General features: G+C 39.5%; 1 protein-coding gene across 10 annotated transcripts in view; it reads left to right on the top strand.

Moving 5' to 3' along the window:
- ZRANB3 (zinc finger RANBP2-type containing 3) overlaps positions 1 to 18,207 on the top strand; it is a 317,061-nt gene that overhangs the window by 250,078 nt on the left and 48,776 nt on the right. For all 10 annotated transcript variants that reach the window (XM_007964848.3, XM_007964840.3, XM_007964841.3 and 7 more), the window contains 2 exons: positions 1,720 to 1,899; positions 4,705 to 4,857. In XM_007964848.3, coding sequence (XP_007963039.3) covers positions 1,720 to 1,899; positions 4,705 to 4,857 — 333 coding nt within the window. The remainder of the gene's footprint in view (positions 1 to 1,719; positions 1,900 to 4,704; positions 4,858 to 18,207) is intronic.

Below are 18,207 nucleotides of genomic sequence, written 5' to 3'. Positions count from 1 at the left end.
ATTTAACATAGGGAAAAGTAATTGAGCATACTGCTGTTCAACCAAGCTGATACATGCCAAAGATCTGCTTTTACTCAGCTAATTAAAATATATAAAATTGTATACAGAGAGAAACTTTTATGAGGATGAAGCAGTTCCACAATTCACTGGGAGTTCTAACCAAAAGGATGGTTGTCTCAATGCTTCCCTCACGTTCAGTTAACCTTCCAATAATCGGAGTTATTTATCTGTTAGACTATTCCAGCCATAGAGAATATCATCAAAAAGGGCTTAGAATTAGAAATGAAGTACTTAGAGCTAGGGAGGTGCTAAGTAGGAGAAAGCCAGACGGGAGAGTCTAGGACCTTTTGAAATTAATAATGTATGGGGCACTTACATTTTATTCAAAGCTGTTTCTGAAGACCTTATATAAATCAAGACTCATATACTTTAGGACTGATATCTCCATAGGAATAAAGGAAAGTAGAAAGGTCTTTGTTCTTGGTACTGTGAATCTTACATTATACTTTAGCAGCTGCTTAGAGTGGTATTGATCTTGCCAGCATATTTTCCCTTTATGCTTGTATAGTCAAATGATGCTTTTTATAAAATTAAACATGTCTCTCTTTAAAAACTACTTTTTATTGTTTCTGCATTATTTCTAATATTCTGTGGCATTTTCAGTCCTAAATAGCAGCATAGTTTAATATGTGTCTCTGTATTTTTATTACCTCTAACTTCTTTTTCAGAGACTGATTTTCAGTAAATTTTTCAGCTTGAGAACTAGTACCACCATTTAATTAATGCTAGCATGATTTTGTTATGTGACATGAAAAATTAAGTGAAAATAACATATCAAAATAATAGCAGTCACAAAAGTCACTCACAGGAGTTTGGTCTGTGTGAACAACAAACAGCATTGATTAAATAATACTCTGAAAAATGGCAGATATTTCTGTTTACCACCTAATGTAATTTTATTGCTATATGGCTATAGCATAAGCATGGTTCACATTTCATTCAGCCTACCAACATTAAAGTCATGCATTTTTTGACACATTGTTTAGTTTGACACATTTTTTAGTTTGAGGGTTTTGCATTATTTCATATATTGATTATAAAGCAAGACTTAGTTAATGTTTTTATGTCACACTATTTGAAATTCATGAAAATGCAGTTGTACAGAAAATGCAATTGCATTGTATATATTGAGACATAGGCAGTAAATTTCAGCTCTCTGGAATATAACATGAGAAATATCACAGGAAGAAAATGGTATAACCAGAGACATTTTTTTCTTGCTTTATAACATGACAGTGTGAATTAAATGAAGAGGATGTAAATGCTGTCTGCCTAGTTGCTATAGATACCATATGTTGGAAATTGTATTCTCATTTATAAAGTATTTTATTAGATTTTCCAGTGGTAATGTGAATCCATTCATCATCAGAGAATAAAGTGATTTCGTTTATATACTTACATCAAGCTGACTTTTGAAATTTTGAAATACCTTTCAAATGTGTTTTTTGTAGTTCACCTAGCTATGCTATGTTGCATTAAACATTCTTCATTTGCCTTTCATGAATTAAATCTTAATTTGGCCTAAAATAAACAACTAATTTGTTTTCAAGTCCTTCAGTGTTCTCCATTTAACATGTTCAGAAAGACTTTATTATATATGGCTGTATGTTACATTCTCAATTTATTTGCATCTCAATTTATTTGCTTTATTTCACTTAGGGATTAACATTTACTGCGGCAAGTCATGTTGTATTTGCTGAGTTGTATTGGGACCCTGGACATATAAAACAAGCAGAAGACCGAGCTCACAGAATTGGCCAGTGCAGTTCTGTGAATATTCACTACCTTATTGCAAATGGAACTCTAGACACCCTTATGTGGGGAATGTTGAATCGCAAGGTAAAGCTTGAATTTAAATCAAGTTAGCAGGTTACTTATTATTAACCATAGCCAATTGAGTTAAGAGGCTGAGTTTTAGTGTTTTCAGGCAAAGGATACTTAAGTACATCAAGATGATGATAATAATAGAGACCAAGTTAAGAAAAGGCTTCAATAGTAGTACCTTGCCTGCTCTCCTCTGTAGTAAGAGAGGCATGAATTTCCACATATTCCTGTTATCTTCTAAGCCCTTCTACTACATTAGAGGGACAATGATGGGGTTGGCTAGCAAGGAAACATAATGTCGCGCCATTGCACTCCAGCCTGGGCAAGACTGTGTCTCAAAAACAAAAAAGGATTAGATGATTTCTGGGTTAGTTAGTTTGGGCAGCCATAACAAAGTACCATAGATTGGGTAGTTTATAAATAATAGAAATTTATTTCTCACACTTCTGGAGGCTAGAAGTCTGAGATTAAGATGCCAGTGTGGTTGAGTTCTGGTGAGGGCCCTCTTCCAAGTTGCTGACTACTGCTTTCCCATTGTGGAAAGAGGTCAAGAAAGCTCTTTGGGGTCTCTTTTATAGGGGACTAAGCCCATTCATGAGGGCTCCACCCTCATGACCTAATCACCTCCCAAAAGCCCCACATCTGAACACCACCAGCATTGGGAGTTAGGATTTTAACATCTGAATTTGGGGGGGATACAAGCATTCAGCCCATAGCACTTTTTTTCAATTAAGTGTTTTTAAAGCACTGAATATAGATATTCAAAATGGCCAATCATACATTGGTTAAGTTTCAAAGCATATAAATATTAGAATAAAGGTTTTTATGAAGAAAGTGAATAGTATAACTTCTCAAGTTAGACTTTTTCTCATTAAGCATGGAACCATTGACTGGGTAATGGGTTATAATTTTGGATAATTATTGTTATGGTTTGAATGTTCGTTCCCTCTAAAACTTACTTTGAAACTTAATCCCCACTGTGTCAGTATTGAGAGGTGGGCCATTAAGAGGTGATTGGCCTTCTTTCCCACCCTCTTCTAAAAAAAAGAAAAAAAGGTGATTGGGTCATGAGGGCTCTGCCCTCATGAATGGATTAATCCACTCATGGATTGAGGGATTAATGGGTTATCATAAGAGTGGGCCCGGTGGCTTTATTGGAAGAGGAAGAGAGACCTAAGCTAGCACCACTCAGCCCCCTCTCCATAAGATGGCCTGTGCTGTCTCAGAACTCTGCAGGTACCCACCAGCAAGAAGCCTTCACCAGATGTGGCCCCTCAACCTTAACTTCTCAGCTTCCATAAGAAATAAGTTCATTTTCTTTATATATTACACAATTTCAGATATTCTGTTATAAGCAAAAGAAAACATACTAGATGTCAATGAAGAGTCAAACTGTAAAATATTTTAAGAGATTTACTCTGAGCCAAATATGAGTGACAGTGGCTCATGACACAGCCCCAGGAGATTCTGAGAACTTGTGCCATAGGTGGTTGGGCTACAGCTTGGTTTTATGCAAGGTGGGGTGGAGGGAGGCATTGGTTCCAGATCATAGGTGGATTCAAAGATTTTCTGATTGACAGTTGATTGAAAGAGTTTATCTGAAGACTTGGAATACCTGGGTTAAGATAAGGAGTTGTGGAGACCAAGGTTCTTCTTAGGCAGATGAAGCATGCACGTAGCAGGCTTCAGACAGAATAGATTGTAAATATTTCTTATTAGACTTTTTTTTTTTTTTTTTTGAGAGATGGAGTCTTACTCTATCGCCTAGGCTGGAGTGCAGTAGCGTGATCTCAGCTCACTGCAACCTCTGCTTCCCGGGTTCAAACAATTCTCCTGCCTCAGCCTCCTGACCAGCTGGGACTACAGGTGCCCACCACCATGCCCAGCTGAGTTTTGTATTTTTAGTAGAGATGGGGTTTCACCATATTGACCAGGCTGGTCTCAAACTCCTGACCTTGTGATCCGCCCACCTCAGCCTCCCAAAGTGCTGGGATTACAGGCATGAGTCACCACTCCTGGCCTCTTATTAGACTTTAAAAGGTGCCAGAATCCTTAGTTAATTCTCTCTGGGATCAGGATGAAGACCTGGAAAGGAACGGGTATTCTCTACAGAATGTAAATTTTCCCCACAAGAGAGAGCTCTGCAGAGCCATTTCATACAAAAGAAATATGTTAGGGAGTAAAAGGTTTCCATTTGTTTTAGGGCCTGCTATCTGTCATGTTGGTGTCTTATTGCTACAAAGAATCTGTTTTGTCAGTCTTAAGATCTCTAGTTTAATGTTAATGCCGGTCAGCTTTTTTGAGATGGAGTCTCACTCTATCACACAGGAGTGCGGTAGCAGGATCTCAGCTTACTGCAACCTCCGTCTCCTGAGTTCAAGTGATTCTCCTGCCTTACCCTCCCAAGGAGCTGGCATCACAGGTGTCTGCCACCATGCCCGGCTAATTTTTCTATTTTTAGTAGAGATGGGATTTCACCATGTTGGGCAGGCTGGTCTCAAATTCCTGACCTCAGGTGATCAGCCCCCGTCGGCCTCCCAAAGTATTGGGATTACAGGCATGAGCCACTGCGCCTGGCCTGTTTCAGGTTTACTTTAGAATGCTCTTTGCCAAGAGGAGGAATCCATTTAGTTGGTTGGGAGGCTTATAATTTTATTTTTGGTTTACAAAGATAATTATATTAATAAAGCCCATGCTATGTTGGAACAGTGAGATTTTCTTAGTGGGTAGCTTATGATTTAAATGCAAAATCAAGTTACTTAGTGAATTTCAGCTGTGAGGTGAACTGCTGAAAAATTCATTTACTTTTTCCTCTTGTAGGCTCAAGTTACAGGGAGCACACTGAATGGTAGGAAGGAAAAAATTCAGGCTGAGGAAGGTGATAAGGAAAAATGGGATTTCCTGCAGTTTGCTGAAGCTTGGACTCCAAATGACAGTTCTGAAGAGTTAAGGAAGGAAGCTTTGTTCACTCACGTAAGATTATATGCCTTACTCTTTTTTATTTTTTATTTTTTGGTATCCTGAAACCATAACTTTGTATGTATGGTTTTAAATAGCAACTCTCAATTATTTATGGTATTGAAAGGAGACTTCACATAAAGCTGGAACCCCCTTAGAAACAAAAATTAACATTGTTTTCCAACAGTTTTCGTACTTACTGTTCAGCTCCTCAGATAAACTGAATAAAATTCACAGTTCAGAAGAAAATATAGGAGGCTATCTTTATGACACTGAGAATAGGGAAGCATATATTAAATGTGCCTTAAAACATGCAAATAATAAAGAAAAAGATTCAGATATTTGAGTATATCGAAATCAAAGGTTTTGTTATACAAAATGTCCTGTATATAACTCACACACTCAGTAAAGATATTTGCATTACAATGTCCAAAGTATTTGAAGAATTTATACAACTCAATTAGTAAAGCATAAACAAGTCAGCAGAAAAATAGGCAAAGAGCTGGGCATGGTGGCTGACACTTGTAATCCCAGCATTTTGGGTGGCTGAGGCAGGCAGATCACCTGAGGTCAGGAGTTTGAGACTAGCCTGGTCAACATGGTGAAACCCTGTCTCTACTAAAAATACAAAAATTAGCTGGGTGTGTTGGTGCACACCTGTAATCCCAGCTACTTGAGAGGCTGAGGCACAGAAATCACTTGAACCACCTGAACCAGGAAGGCAGAGGTTCCCGTGAGCTGAGATTGTATTGCTACACTCTAGGCTGGGCAACAGAGTGAGACTGTGTCTCTGTCTCAAAAATAAAAAAAAGAAAGAAGAAAAAAAAGAAAAATAGGCAAAGAATATGAGCATCAGAGGATACCTGAATAGCCAGTAAACATGAAAAGAAGCTCTACCTCACTAAAATAAGGCAAATTGTAAAGATAGTTTTCCTCTTTACTATTTATTAGTAAGTAATTAGCGGTCTAACAATTTCAAAGTATGTGACCCCCCCCATTCCCAAAACTTGTTACTGAGTGGTTTTAGCATTCATTAATGATATTTGCATGAATCACCTTTGAAATGGTCTTTCTTTTTTTTTCTTTTTTTTGAGACAGAGTCTCGCACTGTCGCCCTGGCTGGAGTACAATGGCATGATCTCAGCTCGCTGCAACCTCTGTCTCCCGGGTTCAGGCGATTCTCCTGCCTCAGTCTCCCAAGTAACTGAGATACAGATGCCTGCCACCATGCCTGGCTAATTTTTTGTATTTTTAGTAGAGACAGGGTCTCACTATGTTGGCCATGTTGGTCTCGAACTGCTGACCTTGTGATCCACCCACCTCGGCCTTCCAAAGTGCTGGGATTACAGACTTGAGCCACCGCGCCCAGCCTGAAATGTTTTTTCTAATTCCATCATTGCTTCTATATTTATTAGTTGTCATTTTTCTATAAAGAAGACATTTACCTCCCTGCTTTGAAAAAATACGACTATGGACCAGGCGTGGTGGCTCACAGACCTGTAATCCAGCCCTTTGGGAAGCTGAGGTGGGTGGATCAGTTGAGGTCAGGAGTTCGAGATCAGCCTGGCCAACATGGTGAAACTGCATTCCTACTAAAAAAAATACAAAAAAAAAAAAAAATTAGCCAGGTATCATGTCACATGCCTGTACTCCCAGCTACTTGGGAGACTGAGACAGGAGAATCACTTAAATCCAGGAAGTGGAGGTTTTGGTGAGCCGAGATCACGCACCACACTCCAGCCTGGGTGATGGAGTGAGACTCTGTCTAAAAAAAAAAGAAAAAATTACTATGAACTTAGGGGTTTCAATTATTGTTATTATTTAACGTGTTATAATCCTTTACCTTTTTTTCTTTTTAAGCTTAGATCTGGCTAATGAAAGCTCCTTTAAACTGGCTCCTTTTTTAAAAAAACACATCCTTATAATTATCTGAGTGCTTCCTTGCTTTCTGGCACACAATATATAACAGGTTCACCTTAATTTTTTTGCCCCAGACCTGGAATTGGCCCATTTCTTTAAGGAGCACTTATTCTCTTTACTGTGGAGTGATATTTAGAAATTAGGATTTTTTTGTTGTTCCTCTGGGCTGTCCTTGCTTCTAGGCTCTTTTCAATGTACAGAATATTTTCTTATGCATATATAAGGATACATGCACAAAGATCTTTATTGTGTCATTTTTTAGAATGCAAAAAATGGAAACAACCAAAATGCCCATCAATAGAAGAATGGATATGTAGATTGTCATATCTTGTAAAATGCTATTTAGAAGTTAAAGTGAATGAGTTATATTTATATGTATCAACATGATGAGATCTTGAAAACACAAAGTTGCTTTAAAAACACATAGCACACACACAGTATAGTCTATGTTTATGAGTACACATATGTAGTAAAACATAAACACACATTGGAAGAATATATATCAAATTTATAAAATTGGTTACCTCTGGGAGAGGAGAATGGATGTGGGGAACAATAAAAGTGTGATAGCAACTTCAGCAAAAATGTTTTATTTCTTTTATTTTATAAAAAGATCAGAAGTACAATATTAATATTTGTAAATTTTCAATGGTGGATACATAGATTTTTGTTGTATTCATTATACATTTCTATATGTAAAAATCCCCCAGTCTCACCTCTAACAAATGCTATTTAGAGATTATTTATAAATTTAGTAAGAAATAATATATTAGAGAAATTTGTGATTTATAATGTCTGCTGTTTCCTAGCCTTTTTTTTTTTTTTTTAGTTCTTATTTTTTTAAAAGACAGGCTCTCTGCCTATCACCCAGGCTGGAGTCCAGTGGCATGATTATAGCTCACTGCAGCTTCAAAGTCCTGGACTCAAGAGATTCTCCCATCTCAGCCTCCCAAGTAGCTAGGACCACAGGCATATGTTACTATGACTGGCTAATTTTTTATGTTTCGTAGAGACAGAGTCTCACTACGTGGCTCAGGCTGGTCTCAAACTTCTGGCCTCAAGCAATCCTCCCACCTCTGCATCCCAAAACACAGAGATTAGAAGCATGAACTGCCACCACTCTTGGCCTTCTAGTCTTTTTGGGATAATATGGTGTCAGAGTTACAGAGAGTTTAATTTTAATTTTTCAAAGAACTGATCAGAAATTATAGGAATAAAATTAATATTTACATTTTTTTCTGATAATACAAAATTAAAAATTTAATGTGAAGTTTAATTTCATAAAAATACATTATGTGGAATCGTATTATTTTTAATTATCTTATTTGGAGGTCTAGTACAATTTTTTTTCTAGAATATTAGAATATAATTCTGTGAAATATTGCTAAAAAATAGATCATTTATAATCGCGTTTAAAAAACGAGTTTTCTTTTTTCTTTTTTTTTTCTTTTTGGAGATGGAGTCTTACTCAGTCGCCAGGCTGGAGTGCAGTGACACAATCTCGGCTCACTGCAAACTCTGCCTCCCGGGTTCCAGCAATTCTCCTGCCTCAGCCTCCCAAGTAGCTGAGACAACAAGCACATGCCGCCACGCCTGGCTAATTTTTTGTATTTTAGTAAAGACGGGATTTCACCCTGTTGCCCAGGCTGGTCTCCAACTCCTGAGCTCAGGCAGTCTGCCCACCTCGGCCTCCCAAAGTGCTAGGATTACAGGCATGAGCCACGGCGCCCAAACAAGTTTTCTTTCAACAATGCTTATTATATTATATTCTGGTCTACAATAAAGTGAATAGAAATCCTAGCTATTTTTAAAATATATAAATAAACCTATGATTTGTGGCTGTTCTTTCTCTAAAACTTCCTATCAAACTATGTTTACCAGTTCATTTCTAAGATAGGTATTAAGAATTTGAAATAAATCTTCCTACATATGTATATGTTTATTGTTTTTAAAAGTTTATCTGAAGAAAATATATATTTGTGTACACAATTTTAAAAAATCACCCATACCAAATTTTACTTTCTTGAGTTAGGTATATCTTTCATGGTTCAGTGTTGTCTTATATGTTTTCCAATACTTGTCTTTATACAAATGCAGTTTGATGTGAATTGGAATCCTAGAATGTAGGGATCTTTTGTTTATTTTGGTTAGTTTTGCTTTGTTGGTATTTATTTGTTATATGGCCAGCATGTGAAGTGTGCTTTGATTGACTTTAGGTGGGTGCGCCCTCTCACCACTCTGTCTATACCCTCCCAGCTTCATGCAGTTTAAGAAATGTTCAATTGGCCGGGCGCGGTGGCTCAAGCCTGTAATCCCAGCACTTTGGGAGGCCAAGATGGGCGGATAACGAGGTCAGGAGATCGAGACCATCCTGGCTAACACGGTGAAACCCCGTCTCTGCTAAAAAATACGAAAAACTAGCCCAGCGAGGTGACGGGCGCCTGTAGTCCCAGCTACTCGGGAGGCTGAGGCAGGAGAATGGCGGAATCCCAGGAGGCGGAGCTTGCAGTGAGCCGAGATCGCCCCACTGCACCCAAGTCAATAATATATTAAATATATTCAATATATACTTATTTTATACTTATATTATTATTGAGTAATATATTCAATATATTCAATATATACTTGACTATATAATATTCAATAATATATTCAAGTGTATATAGTACACATATAGTATATATATACACTTGAATATATATTATTCAAGCATTTGAATAATACCTTAAATGAAACTAATCCACACAAATGTATGAGTGACAATTCTTTACCCATGCTAGATGTATTTACATTTTTTAAGAAATTACAGTATTTATTAACCCAAATGAAACTCAAATTGAAGTCCAACTCAAGTAAAAAGAAAAAATTCCATCACCACAAGGAAAGATACTTTTGCACAGCCCAGTTGGCTGTCCCATAAGTAAGCAGTCCTGCCTTGGAATCCATCACCAGGGTCACTGCCTAAGATGTGGTCAGTCCAATTTCCACTGCTTCTTCCCTTCTTCTACTTCTAAATGTGTCTGACTTCTAAGTACTATTTTGGCTTTGAGGTGTTTTGATTTCCCTACAGTGGCTTCCATTGAGTGATAGTGTAGGTCATCTCCAGGCGGGAGAATGGCATGGATAATATTAGTGTATGTTATTTCTAAGCAATGAAAGGCTGTTTCTGAATAAAGCAAGCTGAATGGAGTATTCAAATAGGGAGCCTCCTTCTGTCTCTGGTTTTCATTTTGCTACCATCATCTAACAAGTATCTCTTCCTCTAGCTCTAGCTGTGGGAAATTGGGGCCCTTCCCTTAACCTCTTTAGGGTCTTTTCTTATCCCCTTTTGCTCCTTTCTCCAATAATCAGCAACATTATATATCTAGCCATTTGAGTCCCTAGGTTACTAGATGGCTTCTAAGCCCCCTTTCATCCATTATATATAAACTATAAAGTATCCTAAGAGAAACTTGGTACATAAATGATTCATAGGTGAGAAAAAAAAAAAAAAAGTACTCTAATATAGTATGGGTAATGAGTTCTGCTTGTGGTTAGGACATGTCTGCTTTCTGCTCAGCTTCTCTTCTTTTAATCTGAATGGGCCAGAGCTACTTCTGTTTCCTTACTTCATACAGTAGTTATCTTTACATTTGGAGATGAATCTCTAGGAAATTCACAAATACAGCCAGAACGACTACTTCCAGTCATTTCTCGCTACCTCTTGCATCAGCCCACTCTACAGTCTCTGCTTTCCTTTGCCAGTTGTTTTGTGTGCTCCTAGTTCAATGTGTCCTAGCGTTCCTTGCCCTCGTTAGCCTCTCCCCATTTGCCTGCTTTCCTCACCCTGCTTCTGCCCTAGCCTCTTTGGCTTGCCTTTTCTCCATCACAATCATCCTTAAGTTCCCTGGCCTGCTGCCTCAAGGGCTTCTAGATTATCCTTTACCCAAAGCAAATTTACATTTCAAACACTTACATTTGCATTAAAAATGTGTAGAATGGTTGCTTGTCTGCTGCAAAAAATTGTATGTAGTTAGGAGAGCTCTTCAGAATTATTATTAAATTTAAAAATATGCCCTCAGGCCAGAGCTTGGTGGCTCTTGCCCGTAATCCAAGCACTTTGGGAGGCCAAGTCTCCCTTGAGCCCAGGTGTTTGAGACCTGCCTGGGCAACATGGCTACACCTTGTCTCTGTAAAAAAAAATAAATAAAAATAAGAAAATTAGCTGGGCATGGTGGTACACACGTGTAGTCCCAGCCACTTAGGAGTCTGAGGTGGGAGGATCACTCAAACTCAGGAGGATGATTGCATCACTGTACTCCAGACTGGGCAACAGAGTGAGACCCTGTCTCAAAAACAAACAAAGAAAAAACAAAGTTCTCAAAATTCAAAAAGAAACCGCATTTTTTATTAAATGCCAACATTGTATGAAATGTTTGCTTTGTTGTGGTAAAAAGTGCACATTAAAAATGTCTCACATACACAAAAAATAACCTTTTTTTCCTGAATATTGTCCAGTTGAATAAATGGTAACAGCAAAAAGAAAGTTGACCACAGGAGCTGTGGCATTCGTGAAATCTAAGTCCCTCTTGTCCAAAATCTCTTCTTTCTGAATATGGTAAAGAACTGGTTTCTTAGGGTAACACATCTTAAATATTTATTTAATATATATTTTAGGAATTCGAAGACCTTTGTAGTTATTATGTAATTAGTCTGCATAACAGCCTAATGAATAAGGACGGGAGAGTAGCCTTATGGTTACAGAGAGAGACATACAAATGTCTCTGTCGTAGTTCTTGTCACATGACCAGGATAATTTAGGCATGTGGATACATTGTAGGGTGAGAAGGGCAGCATTTATTGTGTGAAAAGGGAAAAAAGGGAAACAGGGACTCTCAGCAAAGCGAGAGTCCTGCTAGCAGGCTTCGCGTTTCATGGATTGAATCCCCTGTTACCACCCAGGAACAGGAGAGAACAGGCTCCTCCTTCCTGCAATGGGTGCTAACTCCCCAAGGCTCCACCCCATCCTCCCAATGCCCAGGCAGGCTGGAGATTCTCCAAGGATCCTTTTTACCTCACTTGTCTCAATAGCTTACATAACATTATGTTATTAGACATTTGTCTTATTTACTTTTATGACTTTAATACACTCAATAATAATGACTAACATCTATTGAGTTGTTATTTCTTGCAGCCATTGTGCTAAGCCCTTAATATTCAGGATCTTTCTTTTAAAAATAAACTTATTTAAATAAAGGTGGGAATCTCACCATGTTGTCCAGGCTGGTCTCGAACTCCTAGGCTCAAGCAATCCTCCCACCTCAGCCTCCCAAAATGTTGGGATTACAGACATGAGGACCACTCCAGGATCATGATCTTATTTAACCTTCAGAGCAGCATCATGAGGAAGATACTATTAACTTGCCTCACTAAATCTGAGAAAGGTTACATAATCTGCCCAAGGTCATACAGCCAATAAGTGGCACAGCTGGGGCAGAAAGTGCCAGACCTTTCTGCTCCAAGGTCTGTTCTCATAACTTTGCCACTCTATACTAGGTGCATTAGAGTTAACATATCGTGGGACTTCAACAAATGTGTGTGAAATGAATACAACATTGAAAAACTTCAATTTGGTTTAGCCAGGTTTCTAGGATGTAAGCCACATACAGGACATTCAAAAATCATTCATTGCCGGGCGCGGTGGCTCAAACCTGTAATCCCAGCACTTTGGGAGGCCGAGACGGGCGGATCACGAGGTCAGGAGATCGAGACCATCCTGGCTAACACGGTGAAACCCCGTCTCTACTAAAAATACAAAAAACTAGCCGGGCGAGGTGGCGGGCGCCTGTAGTCCCAGCTACTCCGGAGGCTGAGGCAGGAGAATGGCGTAAACCCGGGAGGCGGAGCTTGCAGTGAGCTGAGATCCGACCACTGCAGTCCAGCCCGGGCTACAGAGCAAGACTCCGTCTCAAAAAAAAAAAAAAAAAAAAAAAATCATTCATTATATAAACATTTATTAAGATTATATGAAATACAAGTCAAAACCACAATGAGATACCACGTCACACCCACTAGGATGACTAAAATAAAAAAGACAAGTATTGTCCATGATGTAGAGAAATTAGAAGACTCATATATTGTTGGTAGGAATGTAAAATGATGCAACCATTTTGTAAAACCATCTGGGAGCTCCTCAACATGTTAGACATAGAGTTACCATATGACCCAGCAATTGTACTTCCAAGGGGATTGAGAACATTTGTCTACACAAAAATTTGGACGTGGACATTATGGCAGCATGATTAATAGTAGCCAAAAAAAGTAGGACCAGTCCAAATGTTTATAAATTGATGAATGGGTAAATAAAGTGTGGTTAATCCCTATGTTACCAGAAAGGGGTCTCAATCCAGACCTTAAGAGAGAAGGTTATTGGATCTCATGCAAGAAGGAATTCAGGGTGAGTCTACAAAGTAAAGTGAAATGATGTTTATTAGAGAAGTAAAGAAACTAAAGAATGGCTACTCTATAGGCAGAGCTGTGGCATGGGCTGCTTGACTGAGTGTACTTATGGTATTTCTTGATTATATGCCAAACAAGGAGTGGATTAGTCATGAGTTTTCCAGGGTTGCAAGTTCCTGGAACTGAAGGTTCCTCCCCTTTTTAGACCATATAGAGTAACTTCCAGATGTTTCCGTGGCATTTGTAAACTCTTTTGGTGCTGGTGGGAATATCTTTTAGCATGCGAACGCATTATAATTAGCATATAATGAGCTGTGAAGATGACCAGAGGTCTCTTTCATTACCATCTTGGTTTTGGTGGGTCTTGGCCGGCTTCTTTATTGCATCCTGTTTTATCAGCAGGGTCTTTGGGAAAAGACTTGTGTGTTGTGAAACCAGTCCTGCCAGGCTCCTGTCTCATCCTATGACTAAGAATGCCTAACATCCCTGAAATGCAACCCAGCAGGTCTCAGCCTCATTTTACCCTGCCCCTATTCAAGATGGAGTTGCTCTCATTCAAATGCCTCTGACACATACAGTGGAATATTATTTGGCTTTAAAAAGTATACATGCGCTGGGCCTGGTGACTCACGCTTGTAATCCCAGCACTTTAGGAGACTGAGGCAGGCGGATCACCTGAGGTCGGGAGTTCAAGGCCAGCCTGACCAACAGGGAGAAACCCCTTCTCTACTAAAATTACAAAATTCGCTAGGCGTGTGCCTGTAATCCCAGCTACTCAGGAGGCTGAGGCAGGAGAACTACTTGAACCCGGGAGGCAAAGGTTGCAGTGAGCTGAGTTTGCACCACTGCACTCCAGCCTGGGCAACAGAGTGAGATGCTGTCTCAAAAACAAACAAACAAAAAGACACATACTACACCATGGATGACATGGATGAACCCTGAAAATTTGTTAAGTGAAAGAAGCAGGACAGGCCACTTCTTGTATAGCTCTTTTTATTCAGATTAGCCGGAATAGGCAAATCTATAGAGACACAAAGTAGACAAGTACTTGCTAAGAGATTCAAGGAGAGGATGGACAGTGACTGCTGTCAAAGAACAGAATTTAGCCTGAAAAACATGGCAAAACCCTGTCTTTACAAAAAATACAAAAATTAGATGGGCATGGTGGCACATACCTCTAGTCCCAGCTACTCAGGAGGCTGAGGTGAGAGGATCACCAGAGCCCAGGTTGAGTCTGTAGTAAGCCATGATTTCTCCACTGCACTCCAACCTGGGTGACAGAGTAAGACCCTGTCTCAAAAACAAAAAAACAAAACAAAACAAAAGAACAAAATTTTAATGAATTGACTTTTAAATATCTGATTGGGTTTTTTTGTTTGAGGAGGGTTGTTTCTGTTTTTAAGAGACAGACTCTCACTCTGTTGCCCAGGATTGTTCAGTGGAGAGGTCATAGTTCACTGCATCTTCAAAATCCTGGGCTCCAGTGATCCTCCTGCCTCAGCCTCCCAAGTAGCCAGGACTATCATCATGCCACCATGCCAGGTTAATTTTTTATTTTTTGTAGAGATGGGGGTCTCCTTATGTTGCTCAGGCTGGTATCAAATTCCTCAGCTCAAGCAATCCTCCTGCCTGAACCTTTCAAACTGTTGGGATTATAGATGTTAGCCACTGCACCTGGCCCTGACTGGCTTTTATTAGCAAGTCATGAATTGGGCAGCATCCCATTTATGAACTAGAATTATGCTTCACTAAGCTGAGCAGAGCAGAGTGGGTGAGTTTTATAGGCAGAAAAGGAGAAACAGGGAACAGAAAAGAAAGCAGAAACAAGGAAGAAAAGGCAGATTAATGGTTTAAAAGTTATTTTCCTTGTAGGGGTAAAGCAGAGAGGACTTCCTCATCATGCTGGTTCAGGTTGACTGGGCCCCTTTTGATTGCTGTGAATCTCCTGGGTGTGTGTGTGTGTGTGTGTGTGTTGTTTTGTTTTTTTTAAACTGCCCTGTTTTTAAGTTCAGTTTGATTAAGTGGCACCTAGCATGTGTTACTCCATCCTGGTTTGCTCTGGTCTTTTGGGTCCTAGTGTAGGAGCTCAGACTAAAACAATGGCTTCACATACATTTTATTTAACATTGCCTAAGGAGTATAGGGTTTCTTTCTGAGGATAATGAAAATGTCCTATGGCCGGACGCGGTGGCTCATGCCTGTAATCCCAGCACCTTGGGAGGCCAAGGCAGGGAGATCACCAGGTCAGGATACCAAGACCAGCCTGGCCAACATGGTGAAATCCCATCTCTACTAAAAATACAAAAAAATTAGCTAGGTGTGGCAGCGGGTGCTTGTAGTCCCAGCTGCTCGGGAGGTTGAGACAGGAGAATGGTGTGAACCCAGGAGGCAGAGGTTGCAGTAAGCCCAGATCACGCCACTGTACTCCAACCTGGGCGACAGAGCGAGACTCTGTCTCAAAGAAAAAAAAAAGAAAAAAGAAAATGTTCTACAATTAATAAAGTCTGAATATACTAAAATCATTGAACTGGACACTTTAAAAGGGTGAATTTTATGGTATATGGATTACATCTCAATAAAGCTGTTTTTTGTTTTATTTTTTTCAAGACTGAGTCTCACTCTTGCCCAGGCTGGAGTGCAGTGGCGTGATCTTGGCTCACTGGAACTTCCGCCTCCCAGGTTCAAATGATTCTCCTGCCTCAGCCTCCCGAGTAGCTGGGATTGCAGGCGTGAGCCACCACAGCTGTTATTTTTTTAAAAGACTAAATTTTGAGAATGCAAAGATAAGGAAAATAGTTAACTTTCCTGTGGAGTTTACTTTTTAGTGGAAAACAACAATTGTAAACAAATCATTTTAATGCAATATGATAAATATGAAAATAGAGACATGTAAGTCAGACCCTAGGAACACAGGACAGAATAAATAACTACTTGGAGCATTTGAGAAACTTTCCCTTAGGAAATATCTGAGCTGAATTTTGAAGGATGAATTCAAAGGCAGTAGGTCCAATTTCAGGCAGAGGGAACACTAAAAACATGCCTAAAAGCACAGAGATATGAACAAATATTAATTGTTCTGAGAATGTGAAATCTGCACAAATATGTGAGCTTAGGGCTCATGGGAAGTGAGTTGAAGGAGAGGAAGCCTAAAACTTTGGCAGTAACCATTTGGAGAGGCATTCACACTTGCCATGCCAAAAAGTGAGACCTGATTCTGGAGGTATGTAGTGTCATGAGAGGTTTTTAAGCAGATAAATAACATGATCAGATTTATGTCTTCAAAAGGTAACCCTAATGGTAGTGTGGAAAACAAATGGAAGAGTGAAGAGACAGAAGTTCTTGGAGGCAGTGCTACTTGGGGAATGGATTACAGTCATACGCCACATAATGATGTTTTGGTCAACTACGATCACATACAATGGAAGTCTCACAAGGTTATAATGGAGCTGAAAAGTTCCTATCACCTGGTGAGGTTGTAGCCATAGTAATATGGTAGCACAGTGCATTACCCTTTCTATGTTTAGATACACAAATACTCACCATGTGATACAGTTTCCTGTAGTATTCAGTACTGTAACTGCTGTACAGGTTTGTAGTCTGGGAGTAATAGGCTATGCCAGGTAGTCTAGGTGTGTAGTATGCTTATACCATCTAGGTTTGTGAAGTACACTCTGTGATGTTGGCACAACTGCACAATCACCTAAAGACACATTTCTCAGAATGTGTCTGTATCTCCATTGTTAAGCATAGTATAGTCTCTCATCTAGTTTCAGCCTATGGTGAAGGGATCTCTCTCTCTCTCCCCCACTGCCTGTCCAGGCTTTCTCCCCCTGATTTTTTAGAGCCTGAGAACTTGGTTGGGTCACAGTTCAAAGTAGGTGAGTTGCTGTTCCCCCAGGAGAAATGCTTCTCCTTTGCTTTCTGCCTCCACTGTGAGTGAGCACAGCAAACAAGCCTGTGTTGGCAGGCCCTACCACCTCTTCTGCTGCTAGATCTGTGCTGACAAGTTAGGAAGTCTAGTTTTGACCTTGGGGTCTAGCTGGGTTCTTCAGTATACCTTTTACCAGAATTTTACTTTGGTGCTATCAGGCACTTACAGGTCTATTCATAAAGCCAGTTCCTTTTTATTCATGAGGCTATTAGTATATATAAAGCTCCTTTGTCAAGGATTCCTAGAGGGGATTTGAGGCACTATAACCACCCTAAATTCCTAACAGTAGTAGTGACAATAGAGAGGCAAAAAATGCCAGACATTTCAGCAGTAGAATCAATAACATGAGACCTGAGTGGAATCCTATCTAATAGCAGTGCGGAAAGAGTAGAAGGGATTGAAGGAGGCACTTAAGGAAAACACCACAGCCAACAGCATGCAGGTAGATAAGGAGAGGACAAATTGAAACAGTGGAAAGAGATCCAGTTTAGTCTCAAACTGGAGATTCCATGCAGAGGACTTTATAGTTAATTTGGATGAGGAGTGAAGAGCCAAAAGATTGTGGTGCTAGAAGAGGAGCTGGCTTAAGGACACAGGTGAAGGGTTCACTCAGGACATCTTGAGTTTGAGGTGTCTCTGAACCTCAGCTGTTGTCCAAGAGTCATTTGGAGCTCAGCCTTAGAGCTTAAAGAGAAATGATGGTATATAGGTACACACTAGACATAAGTGGATTAATGTAACTCCCTGAGTTACATTCTGATACTCTATATGTTATATGATATTTTGCTATAAATTCTCATTGTCATTATTGGAAGAGACAGCCATTCCCAAAGACATTAGCTATACTAGTTTTGATGTCATGGGATTTTTTTCTATGGGGGCACATAGGAAGGTGTGTTACATAGGTAAACGTGTCATGGGGGTTTGTTATACATATTATTTCATCACCCAGGTATTAAGCACAGTACCCGATAGTTATCTTTTCTGCTCCTCTCCTTCACGCAATATCCCCCCTCAAGTAGACCCTAGTATCTGTTGTTTCCTTCTTTGTGTTCGTAAGTTCTCATTATGTAGCT

The sequence above is a fragment of the Chlorocebus sabaeus genome, chromosome 10, assembly GCF_047675955.1.
Source record: "Chlorocebus sabaeus isolate Y175 chromosome 10, mChlSab1.0.hap1, whole genome shotgun sequence".
Classification (NCBI taxonomy): domain Eukaryota; kingdom Metazoa; phylum Chordata; class Mammalia; order Primates; family Cercopithecidae; genus Chlorocebus; species Chlorocebus sabaeus.
The sequence above is the reverse complement of the archived record's forward strand: the minus strand, read 5'-3'. Positions and strand labels throughout refer to the sequence as shown.